General features: G+C 44.5%; 1 protein-coding gene across 2 annotated transcripts in view; it reads right to left on the bottom strand.

The window, feature by feature from the left end:
* FAM193A (family with sequence similarity 193 member A) overlaps positions 1-4360 on the bottom strand; it is a 141414-nt gene extending 137054 nt beyond the window's left edge. Inside the window, exon 1 of one of the 2 annotated variants that reach the window (XM_069495399.1) lies at positions 3840-4360. In XM_069495399.1, coding sequence (XP_069351500.1) covers positions 3840-4085 — 246 coding nt within the window. In that variant the 5' untranslated portion in view covers positions 4086-4360. The remainder of the gene's footprint in view (positions 1-3839) is intronic. The other variant, XM_069495401.1, reaches the window with a different exon arrangement.
* Between the last annotated feature and the right edge of the window lie 12228 nt (positions 4361-16588).

The raw sequence follows: 16588 nt of genomic DNA, 5'->3' as shown, positions 1-16588 counted from the left end.
TTGTAGAAAAGTCTTAAAGCTTGAGGCATATGAAAAAGGAAAAAAATCCATCAGAATGTCCACCATAAATTATTTTGATGTATATCCTATCAGACTTTCCTGTGCAAAGACATATACAGATACTTCACAAAAATAGGTCTACGTTACAAATACTGTTTTGTAAGCTTTTTTCATTTACATCATGAACATTATGAAAATTATATTTTAAAATAGAAATGCAAAATAATCAGATATAGTCATGCTATCCGTCACCTATCAACTTCTTGTTTCAGCATCGACCCTTTACTGTCAGGTTAGAGCAGACCAACACACAAGGCTGTTAGAGCAGGCATTGTCCAAGACTTGTGTTCAACATTTTTTACACATGTGTACCATTTTCCCATTTTACAAGTGGAAAAAGCTGATCAATAGCATCCTGCAGCAGAAAGTCCAGCCCAGCTCTGGAAAAACAGTGATCAGGAACATGCACAGCACTTACTGTGTGCCACCACCCATTGTTTAAGCACTTTCTTTGCACTTGCTTGTTTGATTCCTGCAATAATCCTAGGAGTTGGGTGTCCTACCATTCAGAAAACTGAGATAGTGCAAGGTTGATACTTTGCCCAAGTGACACAGCCTATCAAATTTGTGTGCCCCCAAGCTTTGTGTGCCAGAGTTCTGTTTAGGGCCAAAGATCCCATAAGCTAAGCAATGTTCTGCTACTTCTCCCCTAGCCCTCATTCTTTGTTGAAGCTACCCACATGCAGAAACATCCTCTCTAGCTCAGCAGCTGCCCTGATAAAGATGGTCCTAGGTATAACCCACAATGCTGTGCCCAGCACACAGGGCAACAGGGCTGTCACCCTCGTGAAAATCAAGACAGTCCTTCCATTCTGACTTCTCTCTAATCCACGCTCTGGCTTGGTGAACTTCTATGAAGTGGAGAGGACACTCCCCAGGACTCCGAAAGCCTCTCGGGGAAACAGGGCCAGGACCCACTTGCTGTTACTTGTTGACACTGTTTTTTGTCCCTGTTTTGCACCATACAAGGTTCCCCAAAGAGCTCACCATCTGTGGGGAAACAATTCAGAGGCTTCAGAATGACATTAGGACCTTTTGTAATCTGTGTAAATAACATTTTTAGCCCCATTACTATAAAGAGCATCTTTAATACACAATTACTAAAACACTTTTGAAGAAATCTAAAAACTAAAGACATAGCTCTAAAAGTTTAAAATATAGTAAATGTTTTTCAAGGTGCAGGTAACAACTCAATAGTGCATAGTGAAATAACTTTGTGAACTACAACTGGTATTTTATTAATGAAATTTAACAGAAAAGATCAAAAGATCAAAAAGTATTGAAATAGCATTTTTTAGCAGTTTCATTGTGTAGGCATGTGTGTGTTTTCTGGGTCATAATTTATTTTATTTCTTCAATGGGTCATGGTCAAAAACCTTGATGCATAATAGTTTAACAGAATAAGACAGTCCTGTCAAAATCAATACTGGGGGCCGGGTGATGTGGCTCACATCTGTAATCCTAGCGCTCTAGGAGGCCAAGGCAGGAGGATCAATTGAGGTCAGGAGTTTGAGACCAACCTGAGCAATATAGTGAGACGCTTTCTCTACAAAAAAATAGAAAAATTAGGGCCAGGTGAAGTGGCTCACACTTGTAATCCTAGCACTTTGGCAGGAGGCTTGCCTGAGCTCAGGAGTTTAAGACCAGCCTGAGCAAGAGCAAGACTCAGTCTCTACTAAACATAGAAAAATTAGCCGGGCATTGTGGCACACACCTGCAGTCCTAGCTGCTGGGGAGGCTGAGGCAAGAGGATCGCTTGAGCCCAGGAGTTTGAGGTTGCAGTGACCTATGATGATGCCACTGCACTCTACCTGAGGTAACAGAGCAAGACTCTGCTTCCAAAAAAAAAAAAAAGCAAGCAAGCAAGCAAGCAAGCAAGAAAGAAAAATTAGCCAGACATGTGGCTCTCAACTGTAGTCCCAGCTACTCAGGAGGCTGAGGCAGGAGGAATCACTTGAGCCCAGCAGTTTGAGGTTGCAGTGATCTATGATGACACCACTACACTCTAGCCTGGGCAATACGGTGAGACCCAGTCTCAAAAAAATAAAACAAACAAACAAAAAAGAAAACACTAGGCATACAACTATATCTGCCTTTGAATAGTGCGATTAAAATAATAAATGAAAGTAATTATTTCAGATAAATATTGCAAAGTAAGTATCAATTATTAAAACCTGAAATGATAAGAAAGACCAGAGTAAGGATTTTATTGTGCCATCAACTGGTTTTTATTGAGGTGATAGAAATAGGTATGTTTTACATCCAGCTACAGCAAACATAACCATTTTTGTAAAAGATTTGCATAGGCAGACCTCCCACCCACCCCTCCCCCAGCAGCCCAAACACTGCCCTTTAAAAGCCCAATAATCCAATTGCACAAGGCTCATCCTTGCTCCCAAGAACTACAGCCTATTTCATATCAGGGTAGTAGTGGACAAGGGTAACTTCTGGAGACGGATGTCCTGCACTCAGGACCCCTAAACAAATGTATTAGTAACAATATAATGTAAAACAAGCTCCAACAACTGCACTTACTATACCACAGAGAACACGCACTTTAAACTGAAACATACATTCTGTATTTTCATGTTATAGTATAAGCATCAGAAAGCCATGCCATGTGCAATGATTTCTTATCTGCTCTCACTACATACTGTTCCAACATAATATTTGGAATCTCACATAAGTCAATTTGCCTCATGATTTGGCACAAAAACACTAATGGTTTTTTTTGTTTTGCTTTTTAATTGCAAATGTCTTTAAAATAATACAATTTAAGAGTTCTAATACTGTTATAAGAACATAACTTTTGAAAAAAAACAGTATCTTCAGGAGCCGATCCAATGACTGGAAATGACCACACCAATTGCATATCCACGTACAAGTATTATGTCTTCTGCAGTGTAGTAACCAATAGTGGGATAAAAGTGGCAGCAATCCATAATTGGTAGATGCAAAGTGAGCTAGCTGCCTTCTTAAACAAAACTGAAAAAAAATTACTCTCCAAATTCCTCAAGTTCAAACGCTAAACACATGCCAGAGTAACAAGACCACTAATTACCCCTAAAACTTAAGAAAGTGGGAAATGAAAGGCCAGGGCTCCCAACTCCAGATGGCTGTCAGGTAGCTTCCAAATGACCGTATTGGAGAAGCCAAAGAAAACTTCCAGGAGGCACTTTTCAACCATCATTTGCAGGGCATTGAGAAGGTGGACAGCGAGAAACATTTCAAAGCGCTGGGAATTACAAAAGAAAGCCCTGCTCATCACTTGAATCACAGCTACTCCGAAGCTGCAGCAGCGGGGTGAGATGCTACGCCAGGAGCCCAAGTCCCTGGAGGCATCACCCACGGTGGCCAGCGGAAGGCAAAGCGCCACGCGCAGGAGCTTCACCTAAGAGGCATCCCCCTCCTCTCGCAGCGGCTCAAATCTGGGACCAGCCCCTCCGTGCAAGCCACGGACCACGGACCACGGACCACGGACCACGGACCGCGCTCCGTGCTTCGGGGCCAGGTGTCGCCTCCCGCAGCCTTGCTCACGTTTTTCTCTAGAGAACACTGCCAGAAGCCGCGACGCCCGAGCGCAGGCCCCCGGCCGTCCCGCCCGGGACTCACGAACGCAGCCCGCAGACGCCCGCGCGGCCGCCGCAGAACCCGTTATCCGCCCGGCTGCAGCATCCCCGCCCAGCAGCCCAGGCCCGCCCGGGAGGCCGCGCTCCGACAGCGCGCGAGGGGGCGGCGGCTGTGTCCCGCCGGCCTGACCCCAGCCCACCGCTGCTTACCTCGAAGTAGCCTCCGGGGGCGGCGCCGCCCGCGCCCACGCCGAGGGGCCCGTTGGCCGCTGCCGGGCCGCCCAGCAGGCCCGCCGCGCCGCCCGGGGCCGCCAGGGCCGCGGCCTGGGAGCCGCGCAGCGCCGCCGCCGGGCCGGCCTTGCCGCTGCTCGCGCCGCCGTTACCCCCGCCCGAGCCGCCGCCGCCTCGCTTGTTCTTCCGGCGCTTGGCCCCGCGCTTGGCGTCGGCCGGACTCATGGCGGGAGGGCGGACAGGAGAGGGGCGCGCAGCGGGCGCCGGGCCGCGGGCGGCGGCGGAGGGCGGGGAGGCTGAGGCGGCGGCGGAGGGCGCTCCGGCCGGCTGGGGCGGGGGGCGGGGAGCGCGGCGCGGGGTCGCCTCCCAGGCGGGGAGGGCTGGGGCGGGCGGGAGCTGCGGGGGAGGCCGCTGGGCGGGAGGAACGGCGACTCCACCGGCCTGGCGCCGCCGCTGACCAGAGTTAGAGTCCAATATGGCGGACACAAGGGGAAAGGGATCCCAGTTTACGTCGGGGGAGGGGGAAGGAGCGGCGGGGAGGGGGAGGGGCGTGGGCGCCCTCCCCCCCCCCCCGCCTTACTCCGCCCTCTCTGGCGCCGATTCCCCTTCTGCCTCGCCTTCCCCCTCCTGCCGTTAACGTGCGCCCGGCGCGCAGGGCACGCCGGGAGTGGAAGTCCATGCCGCCCCCGCCGCCGCCGGGGGCGCCCAGGGGAGGACCACGACTCCCGTCAGGCCGTGCGCGACCGAAGGCCGAGGCGCGGGAGGGGCGGGCACGGGGCTGGGGTGGTGGCGTCACCGCCCCGCTCGCCGCCGACCCCACCCGCGGCGCGCGGCCTTCTGGGAGCTGTAGTCGGGCGGAGGGCCGGCCCTGGGAGAGGCCGGGTCGCCTCCGGGAGGAGAGCTACGCGGGTGGAGAAGAGCGGTTCTGCGGCGCTGACGGGCACCCGCCGCCCCCGCGCGGCCCACGGTGCTGTAGACCGGCCCGGCTCCCGGAGTGCACCAGGGGCGGCTGGCCCTTGCCCTGCCGGGGGCGGCCCGATGACCTTGGCCCCCACTGGGTTCGAGTCCGCCTCTGCTGCTTTCTAGCCCTGTGACCTTGCCTGGCCGCTCAGCCGAGTCCAGATGACTCAGGGAGGACGGCAGGCTGGGACGGGCGGGGCGCGGGACCGGTCCAGGTCCATCTGGACCGCGACACCACGTGCAGCTGGGCCGGGGCCCGGAGAAGCATGGCCACTTTGGGCTCGGACAGACCTGCGGGATCCGTGGAAGCCCTTGGCCCAAAGGCCGCCCTATGCTGCAACCCTGCTAAGATGTCCCCAGGGGTCCTGGTGCTTGGGGACCCGTTCTCACACCTCCCGAGCCCCCAGCGCTCCCGGCCCCGCGGGATCTCAGCTTCCAGGTCGGAAAGATGGGCCTCTACGTGGACCCGCCTCCTTCCTGGGCCTTTTGGGCCGTCAGCAAGCCCAGGTACTGGTCGGCCCTTAGACCCTGGCCAGAGGGGCCGTACTTGGTCCTTGCCCGCTGGAGGTCCCCACTCACCGCAGACACCGAAACACAAAAGACACGTTTTCCCCTTTTTGGTTCCAAGGGGATTACAGGGCTAAGATGTGGCAGAACCTGGCACTGAGGTATACGGGCCTCCATGTACACTCTTTACTGGGCCCCACAGCTGCCTCCGTGTCACCTGTCCGCAGCTGCAGCCTTGGCCTCCTAATCCTGTGGCCCGTTCTTGACACAACTGGAATGAGCTAATGGGAGCGAATCAAACCTCTACTGAAAGCCCTTGAGAGACCCCCTTATCAGTAGAATAAAGGCTCTTCACCCCTAACAGAAGGTCTTGGGTGATCCTACCACTGAATTTGGAGTTTGAGAGAGGTGGCAGGGATGCCTGCCTGGCCGCCTCCTCCACCATTCCTCTGGGGCAATGTCTTAGGACTCCCCCGCTCCCACAACTTCCCACAGGGGCTGGGTCAGATACTTCCCTTCTCCCACAGACCTTTGTCATGCACATTGGCACAGGATTGGGATTCATGGTGACACCAGTATCCCCAAAGAGGAGACAGCCTAGGGAGCAAGGGAGAACATGGGAACACCTGCCTCACGCACCTCTGAGTCCCAAGTCCTGCCAAGCAAGGGGCTGGGCACACAGCACTCTAGTGTTTACTGAATCAATAGATGACGTAGTAACGACCATTTGTCCTGCAATCATGTACCAACCATGCTGCTTGCTGCCACTACATCTCATTTAATCCACAGGACCATTCTCAAGATAGATATCATTAGCCCTATTTTGTGGATGAGAAACTGAGGTCCATAGATATTAAGGGATTTGCCCAGAGCCACCCCAATAGTCAGAGGCAGGGCCCAGATTCCCATTCAGGTGTGACTAGGGTGCTAGCAGAGCACTGGGTGAAAGTTACTCTGAGGACTGGGGACAAGGCAGGCCTCTCTGAGGTGCTGAGCTGAGCCAGTAGCATATGCACTCAGAGCAAATGACTCACAGAAACGCAAGACTCTGGAGCAGGGAAAAGCTCAGCATATCCCAGGAACCCACAAGAGCCACATAGCTAGAGCAAGTGAAAATGGCAGGACCTGTGACTCCAGAAGGAGGTTGGGTTTTATTACAAATGCAGCTGGGAGCTGTGAAGGGTTTTGAGCAGAGAGTGTCATGGTCAGATGTATATTTTCCAGGGAACTCAGGCTACTGTGTAGGGAATAGATGACAGAGAGGCCAAAGTGGGGGCCAGGAGACCAGTGACAAAGCCTCCTAAGGGCAGAGAGGGTGTTCCTGGCAGAGAGAACTGATGAACCAAAGGATAAAGCAGTGCTTCTCTACCTTTTTTCAGTACTTCCCCCTGCTAGGATCTGAATGTGTATCTCCCGCAAAATTCACTTGTTGGAACCTAATCACCAATGTGATGGTATTAGGAGGTGAGGCTGTTGGGTGGTGATTATGTCATAAGGGCAGAACCCTCATAAGTGGGATTAGTGCCCTTATGTAAGAGGGCCTAGAGAGCTGCCTTGTCTGTTCCACCATGTGAGGGCACAGCTAGGAGGCACAGCTATGAATCAGGAAGACACTGAATCTGCTGGTGCTTTGATGGTAGACTTCCTAGCTTCCAGAACTGTGAGAAATAAATTTCTGTTGTTTATACTCAGTTTGTGGTAATTAGCAATAACAGCACAAATGGACTAAGACACCCCCTAGGGAAAAATTAACAAGAAATTAAGGAGAAAAAATAAAGACTAAGGAATAAGATTTGGTCAAGTAGGGTTAAGCTTTGGAAAGCCACAAAACATTGTAATAGCTTAGATTTGTTTCTCCCCCTAACAATCAATTTTCACCCCCTTGAGGGATAAATTAGAGTTCTCCAGAGAAACACAAGCAATAGGAGATAGATAGATAGATAGATACAAAATGAGAGAGATTTCTTATAAGAAATGAGCTCATACAATCATGAAAGCTGACAAGTCCCGAGATCTGCACTCAGCAAAGTGGAGACCCAGGATAGCCAATGGTGTAGTTCCTGTCTGAAAGCCAATAAGCTCAAGACTGAGAAAAGTTCCCATGTTAAGAAGCTATGGAACAAACAAAAAAGACCCAGAAAGAGCCAGTTTTTCAGTTTGAGTCTGAAAGCAGAACAAAACCAATGTCCCAGCTGGAAGACAGTCAGGCAGGAGGAGTTCTCTCTTACTCCATTTTCTTATTCTTTTTTTGTTTGTTTTGTTTTTTGAGACAGGGTCTGGCTGTGTCACCCAGGCTAGAATGCAGTGGCTAAAATTGCAGGCGTGAGCCACTACACCCAGCCCATTTTCTTGTTCTCTTCAGGTCCTCAACAGATTGGATGAGGCCCACCACATTGGAAAGAGCACTGTGCTTACTCTGTCTACCAATTCAAATGTTAATCTCATTCAAAAACAACTTCACTAACATACCCAGAATAATGTTTGACCAAATATCTGGGCACCCTATGGCCCGGGTAAGTTCACACATAAAATTAACCATCACAAAGGAGAATGTAGGACATAAAGGCCAGAAAGGGTCTTGTATATTCTGAGAATTAAGAGAAACTCCCTCTGGCAGGAGCTTAGGCAGCCATAGGGAGGTGTGGGCAGTACCCTTGGAGAGGTCTCAGCATGGAGATGGCTACTCAGAGTACCTATGTGATCCTGGAAGGCACTTGGGACTCACTCACAGGAATAGGTGAGAAATGTTGAATATTTTTGTAAAATTGCAATTTTATTACTTTCATGTACAGTAAATGTTAACCAAGATATGAATGTGTACTAGTAACACAAGATACTTTTATAATGAAAATTAATTGTGAGATACTTAACTTATCTCACAATTCATAACCAGTGGGCATTACATGATAATGAATTATTACCTAGAAAGCTTTTCTAATTTCTGACTTTATTAAATATGCAAAAAGAACAGTTGGACACCCCTGCTCAGGCCACTTTATTGCCCCAAGCAAAACCATGGCAGCTAAGCTTCTATTCCAAGGTAGAGCACATGCAATTCTCTGCAGAAACTGTATAATGCAAGGAAGGGTATGGACATATTATTTGGGGATCTCAAAGAATCAGGCAGTTCTTGGCTCACCCAAAATTGAAGCTTGCAGATCAACAAGCTCCACCCACGTGGAGCTTCTAAGCTTTTAAACATGCCACTTGTAAACATGAAGAGTGTTAAGGATCAGCAATCATTGAAGAAATAGCTCAAACTCAGAGACAAAAAGATGTGAGGGGGTGGGGGGAAATGAGCAAAGAAACTGTTAATGGAGGGAATAGAAAGAAATTTCAAAAACCTACTAATAATCTCAAAGATGCATCAGAAAGCAGCCTTGGAAATTTAAAATATAGCCAAAATTGTTAAATCAAACAGAAGCAATGCAAGATACAATTAAGGAAATTATTCAGAAAGTAGACATCATGATTAAACTGCTGAAAACAACCACAAAGCAGCCAGAGAAAAAATTCACATACCTTCAGCAGTATGTGACAGCTGACAGCTCAACAGAAATGAAGCTAGAAAACAATGGAATGACAGAGTAATTGAAAGAAAACTGCCAGCTTATAATTTCTAAAAATCTTACTGTTTTACTTAATGATACATTAAAGGTATGATTTCAACATGATATCAGTATAAAATATTAACAAGATATTTTATAGACTTTTTTTCATACCAAGTCTTTGGAATTATGTGTGTATATAACACTTCCAGCTTCTCTCTATTCGGATTAGCTATGTTTCAAGTACGCAGAAGCCAGCTGTGGCTTGTGCTTAACATATTAGACTAGCAACTTAACAATTATTTACTCAGAAAAAAAATACCATGCAAGAATGAAGATAAAATAATGACATTTTCAGATTAACAAAAAAATGGAATTTATTGCTATTAGGAATTCACTAAAAGAAATATTAAAAAGAGTTCCTTAGGCAGAAAGAAAATTATTACAGATGGAAATGAAGAGAGGATTAAAGACAAAAAAAAAGGTAAATATGTAGGTAAAAGTACATTAATATTGATCATAGAAAACAATAATTTTCTTGGCCAAGCACAGTGGCTCTTGCCCATAATCCCAGCACCTTGGGAAGCCAAGACAGGCGGATCACTTGAGCCCAAGAGTTCAAGACCAGCCTGGGCAACATAGCGAGACCCACCTCTGCAAAAAATTTAAAAATTAGCCAGTTGTGTTAGCATAAGCCTGTAGTCCCAACTACTTGAGAGGCTGAGGCAGGAGGATCCCTTGAGCCCAAGAAGAGTTCAAGGCTACCATGAGCTATGATTGTGCCACTGTACTATAGCTGGGATGACAGAGCCAATAATAATAGGCCAAGCCCGGTGGCTCATCCTTGTAGTGCCACTACTTTGGGAGGCCAAGGCAGGAGAATCATTTGAACCCAGGAGTTCAAGAACAGCCTGGGCAACACAGGGAGACCTTGTCTATTCGAAAAATTTTTTAAATTAGCTGGGTGTAGTTACATATATGCCTGTCATCCTGGATACTCAAGAGGCTGAGGCAAGGGGATTGCTTAAGGCCAGGAGTAAATAATAATAATAATTTCCTAAGCTTTAAAATACATGTAGAATTAAAATGCATGAGAATCCCAATAAAAAAGAGAGGAGGTAGGCAAAAGGAGTTAAATTTTTAGGTTTTCACATTTTTCAGAGAAGCAATAAAAGTAATTGTTATTAGAAAGTTAGTCAATGGCCGGGTGCAGTGGCTCATGCCTGTAATCCTAGCACTCTGGGAGGCCAAGATGGGAGGATCGCTCAAGGTCATGAGTTCGAGACCAGCCTGAGCAAGAGCAAGACCCTCCCCCCATCTCTACTAAAAATAGAAAGAAATTATCTGGACAGCTAAAAATATATATAGAAAAAAATTAGCCAGGCATGGTGGCACATGCTTGTAGTCCCAGCTACTCGGGAGGCTGAGGCAGAAGGATTGCTTAAGCCCACGAGTTTGAGGTTGCTGTGAGCTAGGCTGACGCCACGGCACTCTAGCCCGGGCAACAGAGCGAGACTCTGTTTCAAAAAAAAAAAAAAGAAAGTTAGTCAAGGATGCATGTTACAATCTCAGTGATAACTGCTAAAAGATTAATAAAAAAAACCTAAATAAAGACATTTCAGATTTAATTAAGAAAAAAAGGAAAAATGAAGAATACTGAATGATCTGGCAAGAAAGAAGGGATAAAAAGAACACAAAACAGGTGTCAAAGAGATAAAAATAGTAGAGATGAGACTAAATATATTAAGTAATTACACAAACTATAAATGGGTAACACTCCAATTAAAAAGATAAGGGAAACAAAGGTAAGATTGTCCAAATGGATTTTAAAAAGAAAACCAATGCTATTTATAATAGACATAACATAAATATAAGGACACAGAACATTTGAAAATATATACAAAAGGAATACTAAAAATATCATAAAAAGAAGACCTTTAGGGAAGAATCAATACAACAACTTCCAGCTACGGAAGGAAGGTTGGCTGCTGGTGGTGCTGGGAGTTGATTGGGGAAGAAGCTGGGGCAACAGCATTCATTATGCTTCCACCACCTAACCTCATAGTGTCAGTACAGCATCTGCAGCCTTCAGGGATGTCTGGCATCGTCAAGGCAACACCCTCACCAGAGATTAAATCTCCAGACTTCTGACGGGGTGGTGGAATTGGCATTCAGCAGAATGAAGTAAGGGCTGGGGACTGGGAATCTGCTTCTCAAGAGAGTTTACCCAATCTTTATTATTTTATTGCTCCCTTGACCCTTCAGTTGAAGATTTATCTGTTGCTGCCAATTCTTCAGAGCTTTGATGACTCTACAGAATAAACTGGGGCCAGGCACAGTGGCTCACTCCTTTAATCACAGCACTTTGGGAGGCCGAGGTGGGAGGATCACTTGAGGCCAGGAGTTCAAGACCAGCCTGGGCATCACAGAAAGACCTCATCTCTACAAAAATAAAAAAGACTTAGCCAGGTATGGTTGTGTGTGCCTGTAGTCCTAGCTACTTGGAAGGCTGAGGCAGGAAGATGACTTGAGCCCAGGAGTTCAAGGTTGCACTGAGCTATGATTGCACCACTGCACTCCAGTTTGGGCAACAGAGTAAGAGCTTGTCTTAAAAAAGAAAAAAAAAAAAAAAAGAAAGAAAAAGAAAGAGGCTAGGCATGGTGGCTCACGCTTGTAATCCTAGCACTCTGGGAGGCTGAGGCGGGTGGATCCTTTGAACTCAGGAGTTCAAGACCAGCCTGAGCAACAGCGAGACCCCGTCTCTACTAAAAAATTAGAAAGAAATTAGCTGGACAACTAAAAATATACATAGAAAAAATTAGCTGGGCATGGTGGCACATGTCTGTGGTCCCAGCTACTTGAGAGGCTGAAGTACGAGGATTGCTTGAGCCCAGGAGTTTGAGGTTGCTGTGAGCTAGGCTGACGCCATGGCACTCTAGCCAGGGCAACAGAGTGAGACTCTGTCTCAAAAAAAAAAAAAAAAAAAAAAGAAAGAAAGAATAAATTGGGTTGTTCTTCGGATTTCCACATGGTATGGTTTTTCAGATCCACTAAATCAATCGCCATGCAAGCATTTGCTTTTCAGCTTGCAAAACTTGCTGCTATTGCCTTTTTCCTATTCTCTCCATTCTTGTGGATTTATGCCTTAAAAAAAAAATGGGGTGGGATTTTTGGGAGCGAATGAAATTAGACGTGAGTATTCAAGTCATCAATTTAACATAGAACTCTTATAATTTATATAAGCCAAAGTATTAAATAGTAGTGTTTCTCCTACATACAACCTAATGCAGTTCTAAATAATAACAAAAATAAACTATAAAGTAAGCAAATACAAAAAAGAAAATGTTAAGTGACACAGACAAGAAATACTCTGCAAACAGTTGTTATAACAATATGCCTCCTGACGTGATGCAATGGGAAGTACACAATATCAAGGAATAATTCTTGCCAAAAATGCTGAATCTGCATATACCCAGGCATTTAGACCAAACCATCAGGAAAATGCAAATCAAAACCACAATTAGATACCATCTCACCCCAGTTACAAGGGCTAAGATCAAAAAGTCAAAAACTAACATGCTGGTAAAGATGTGGAGAAAGGAGGATTCTTATACTCTGTCAGTGGGAATACAAATTTGTACAACTACTATGGAAAATAGTATGGAGGTCCTAAAACCAATATGTTAAAGAAATATCTGTAAACTCAAGTTTATTGCAGCACTATTGACAATAGCCAAGATATGGAATCAACCTAACTGTCTATCCATGGATGAATGGATAAGGGAAGTGTGGTATTTATACACAATGAAATGGTAGTCCACCACAGAAAGGAATAAAATCCTGTCATTTGCAGCAGTATGAATGAGCAGGGAAGGCATTATGTTAAGTGAAATAAGCAAGACGCAGAAAGACAAATACCACCACTCTGCACAACATAGCAAGAACCTGTCTCTAAAAAAATAGAAAAATTAGCTGGGCATAATGGTGTGCACTTCCAGTCGCAGCTACCCAGGAGACTGAGGCAGGAGGATTGCTTAAGGCCAGGAGAGTGAGGCTGCGGTGAGCTGTGATCACCCCACTGCAGATTAGATCAAGTAGAAGAAAGAATCTCTGAATTTAAAGATAAGTCATTTGAAATTACTCAATCGGGGCCGGGGGTGGGGGGGGCAAGAAAGAAGAATGAAAAAGAGTGAAAGAAGGCTACAAGACATATAGGACACCATTAAGTGAACAAATATTCCTATTATGGGAATGCCACAAGGAGAAGAAAAGGGAAAAGGTGTAGAAAACCAATTTAATGAAATAATAGCTGAAAACTTCCAAAGTCTGGGGAAGAGATATGGACATCCAAATCTAGGAAGCTCAAAAGTCCACAAATAGGTTGAACTCAAAAAGGTCTTTCCTCAGGCACATTATTATAATCAAATTGTGAAAGGTCAAAGACAGGCCAGGCACAGTGGCTCATACCCATAATCCTAGCACTCTGGGAGGCCGAGGCAGGAGGAGTGCTTGAACTCAGGAGTTTGAGACCAGCCTTAGCAAGAGTAAGACCCCATGTCTACTAAAAATAGAAAAATTATCTGGGCATCATGGCACGTACCTGTAGTCCCAGCTACTGGGGAGGCTGGGGAGGCTGAGGCAGAAGCCTCAAAAAATAAAAAAAATAAAAATAAAATAAAATAAAAAGAGTCTCACTCTGGTGCCCTGGGTAGAGTGCCGTGGTGTCATCATAGCTCACAGCAACCTCCAACTCCTGGGCTCAAGTGATCTTTCTGCCTCAGCCTCCCCAGTAGCTGGGACTACAGGTGCGTAGTATGCCCAGTGCGTAGTATGCCATGATGCCCAGATAATTTTTCTATATATATTTTTAGCTGTCCATATAATTTCTTTCTATTTTTAGTAGAGATGGGGTCTCGCTCTTGCTCAGGCTGGTCTCGAACTCCTGAGCTCAAACAATCCACCCGCCTCAGCCTCCTAGAGTGCTAGGATTACAGGTGTGAGCCACCGCGCCCAGCCGAGACTCTGTCTTAAAAAAAAAAAAAAAAAAGAAACTGAACCCCCTCTTCTCACTCCCCATTTCATAAAAAAAGTAAAATAATCAGCAGGGAAATGCAAATCAAACCCACCATGAAACATCATCTCACCCAGGTTAGAAAGGCTATTATCAAAAAGTCAAAAAATAAATGCTGGTGAGAATATAGAGAAAGGGGAACTCTTACACTGTTGGTGGAAATGTAAATTAGTAGAGTCATTATGGAAAACAGTATGGAGATTCCTCAGAAAACAAGAAATAGAACTGCCATACGATCCAGTAATCCCACTACTGGGTATATATCCAAAGGAAAGGAAATCAATATGTCAAAAAGACATCTGCACTCTCATATTTATTGAAGCACTATTCACAACAGCCAAAATGTGTAATTGACCTAAGTGTCCATCAACAGATGAATGGATAAAGAAAATGTTATCTATACAATGTAATACAATTTTTTGAATACTATTTAGGTATAAAAACCACGAAATTCTGTCATTTGTGGCAACATAGATGAGCTTGGACGACATTATGATAAGTGAAATAAGCCAGGCACAGAAAGATAAATACAGCATGTTCTCACTTATATGTAGAAGTTAAAAAAAATCAATCTCCTAGAAGTAGAGAGTAGAATAGTGGCTATTGGAGGCAGGGGGAAAAGGGGGATAGCCAAAGGTAAGTTAACAGATACAAAAGTACAGCTAGATAGGAGGAATAAGTTCTAGTGGTCTATAGTACTATAGGGTGACTATAATTAACAACAATTTATTGTATATTTTCAAATAGGCAGAAGAGCAAATTTTCAGTGGTCTCAACACAAATGATAAATGTGTGAGGTAATGGATATGCCAATTACCCTGATTTGATCATTACATTGTATACATGTATCAAAATATCACATTGTGCCCCATAAATATGTATAATTATGTCAATTAAAAATAAAAGCAAAATAAAAACAATTTATATAACAAAAAGATAAAAAAAGAGCTGATTCCTTTTTTATTGGTGAGTGGTATTCTATCACATGGATGCCTTACAGTTTGCTTATGCATTCATCTGTTGATGGACATTTGGGTTGTTTTCAGGTTTTGGTTATTATAAACAAAGCTACTGTGATCATTCAAGTACACATTATCATATGAATATATGCTTTCATTTCTGTTAATTAAACAGCTAGGAGTGGTCATATGGGAGATGTATGCTTAACTTTTTAAGAAACTGACAAACTGTTTCCAAAGTGATTGTATCACTTTACATTTCAATAAACACTGTATGTTTCAGTTACTGTACATCTTTGCAAACATTTCTTATGGTCAGTATTGTTACTTTTAGACATTCCAATGGATGTAAAATGTGTGGTAATATCTTATTGTGGTTTTAATCTGAATTTCCTTACTAACGATTTTGCACATTTTTCATGTTCTTATTTACTATCTACATGTCTTCTTTGAAGTTTCTGTTAAAATTCTTTGCCCATTTTTTTGCATTCCAATTATTGAGATTTGAGTGTTCTTTTTATATTCTGGATACAAGTCCTTTATCAGATATGTGATTTAAAATAGTTTATCCAAGTCTGTGGCTGGTCACTTCTTTGTCTTAACAGACTCTTCTGAAGCACAAAAGTTCTTAATTTTTTTCAAATCCAAGTTGATTATTTTTCTCTTATTCATCATGTTTCTATAAAATTTTGCCTGACACAAAATCACAAAGATTTTCTCCTTTGAGAACTTTCATAGTTAAAAAAATTTCTTTTCTTTTCTTTTCTTTTCTTTTTTTTTTTTTTTTGAGATAGGGTCTTGCTCTGTCACCCTGACTACAGTGGAATGGCATCATCACAGCTCACTGCGACCTCAAACTCCTGGGCTCAAGCGATCCTCCTGTTTCAGCTTCCTGAGTAGCTGTGACTATAGGTGTGTGCCACCATGCCTGGCTGATTTTTCTATTTTTTGTAGAGACAGGGTCTCGCTCTTGCTTAGGCTGATCTCAAACTCCTGACCTGAAGTGATCCTCCCACCTCAGCCTCCCAAAATGCTAGGATTACAGGCGTGAGCCACTGCATCTGGCCTGTTGTTTAAAATTTTACATTTAATTTTATGCTCCATTTTAAGCTAGCTTATGTATAATGGTAGCTTATGTATAATGGGGTTGAAGGATTGTTTTGTTTTTTTGTTGTATATGGAATTCCAGCATCATTGTTAAAAGACTATCCTTTCTCCACTAAATTGCCTTTACACATTTTTCAAAAATTAATAAACAATAAATGTGTGTGTCTATTTCTGGACTCTGTTTTTTTCACACCATCAGGCAAGCACTAATATTCCTGGATTCTATTCTGTGCCATTTATCTATTTGTCAACCTTTATGTCAATACCACACTAATCACAGTAGCTCTAGAAGTCATAATATCAGAGTGTTTAAGTCCTTCAACTTTCTTCTTCTTTTTTTTTTTTTTAATTTTTGAGACAGGGTCTCACTTTGTTGCCTGGGCTACAGTGCAGTGGCATCATCGTAGTTCACTACAACCTTGAATACCCCGGCTCAAATTCCTCCAGCCTCAGCCTCCCAAGCAGCTGGGACCACAGGTGCCTGCCACCGTGCCTGGCTAATTTTCTTCATGTTTTTTTTAGAGATGGGGGTCTCACTGTGTTGCCCAGGCTGGTCTTACACTACTGGCCTCAAGT

Source organism: Eulemur rufifrons, chromosome 20 (genome assembly GCF_041146395.1).
Source record: "Eulemur rufifrons isolate Redbay chromosome 20, OSU_ERuf_1, whole genome shotgun sequence".
Classification (NCBI taxonomy): domain Eukaryota; kingdom Metazoa; phylum Chordata; class Mammalia; order Primates; family Lemuridae; genus Eulemur; species Eulemur rufifrons.
The sequence above is the reverse complement of the archived record's forward strand: the minus strand, read 5'-3'. Positions and strand labels throughout refer to the sequence as shown.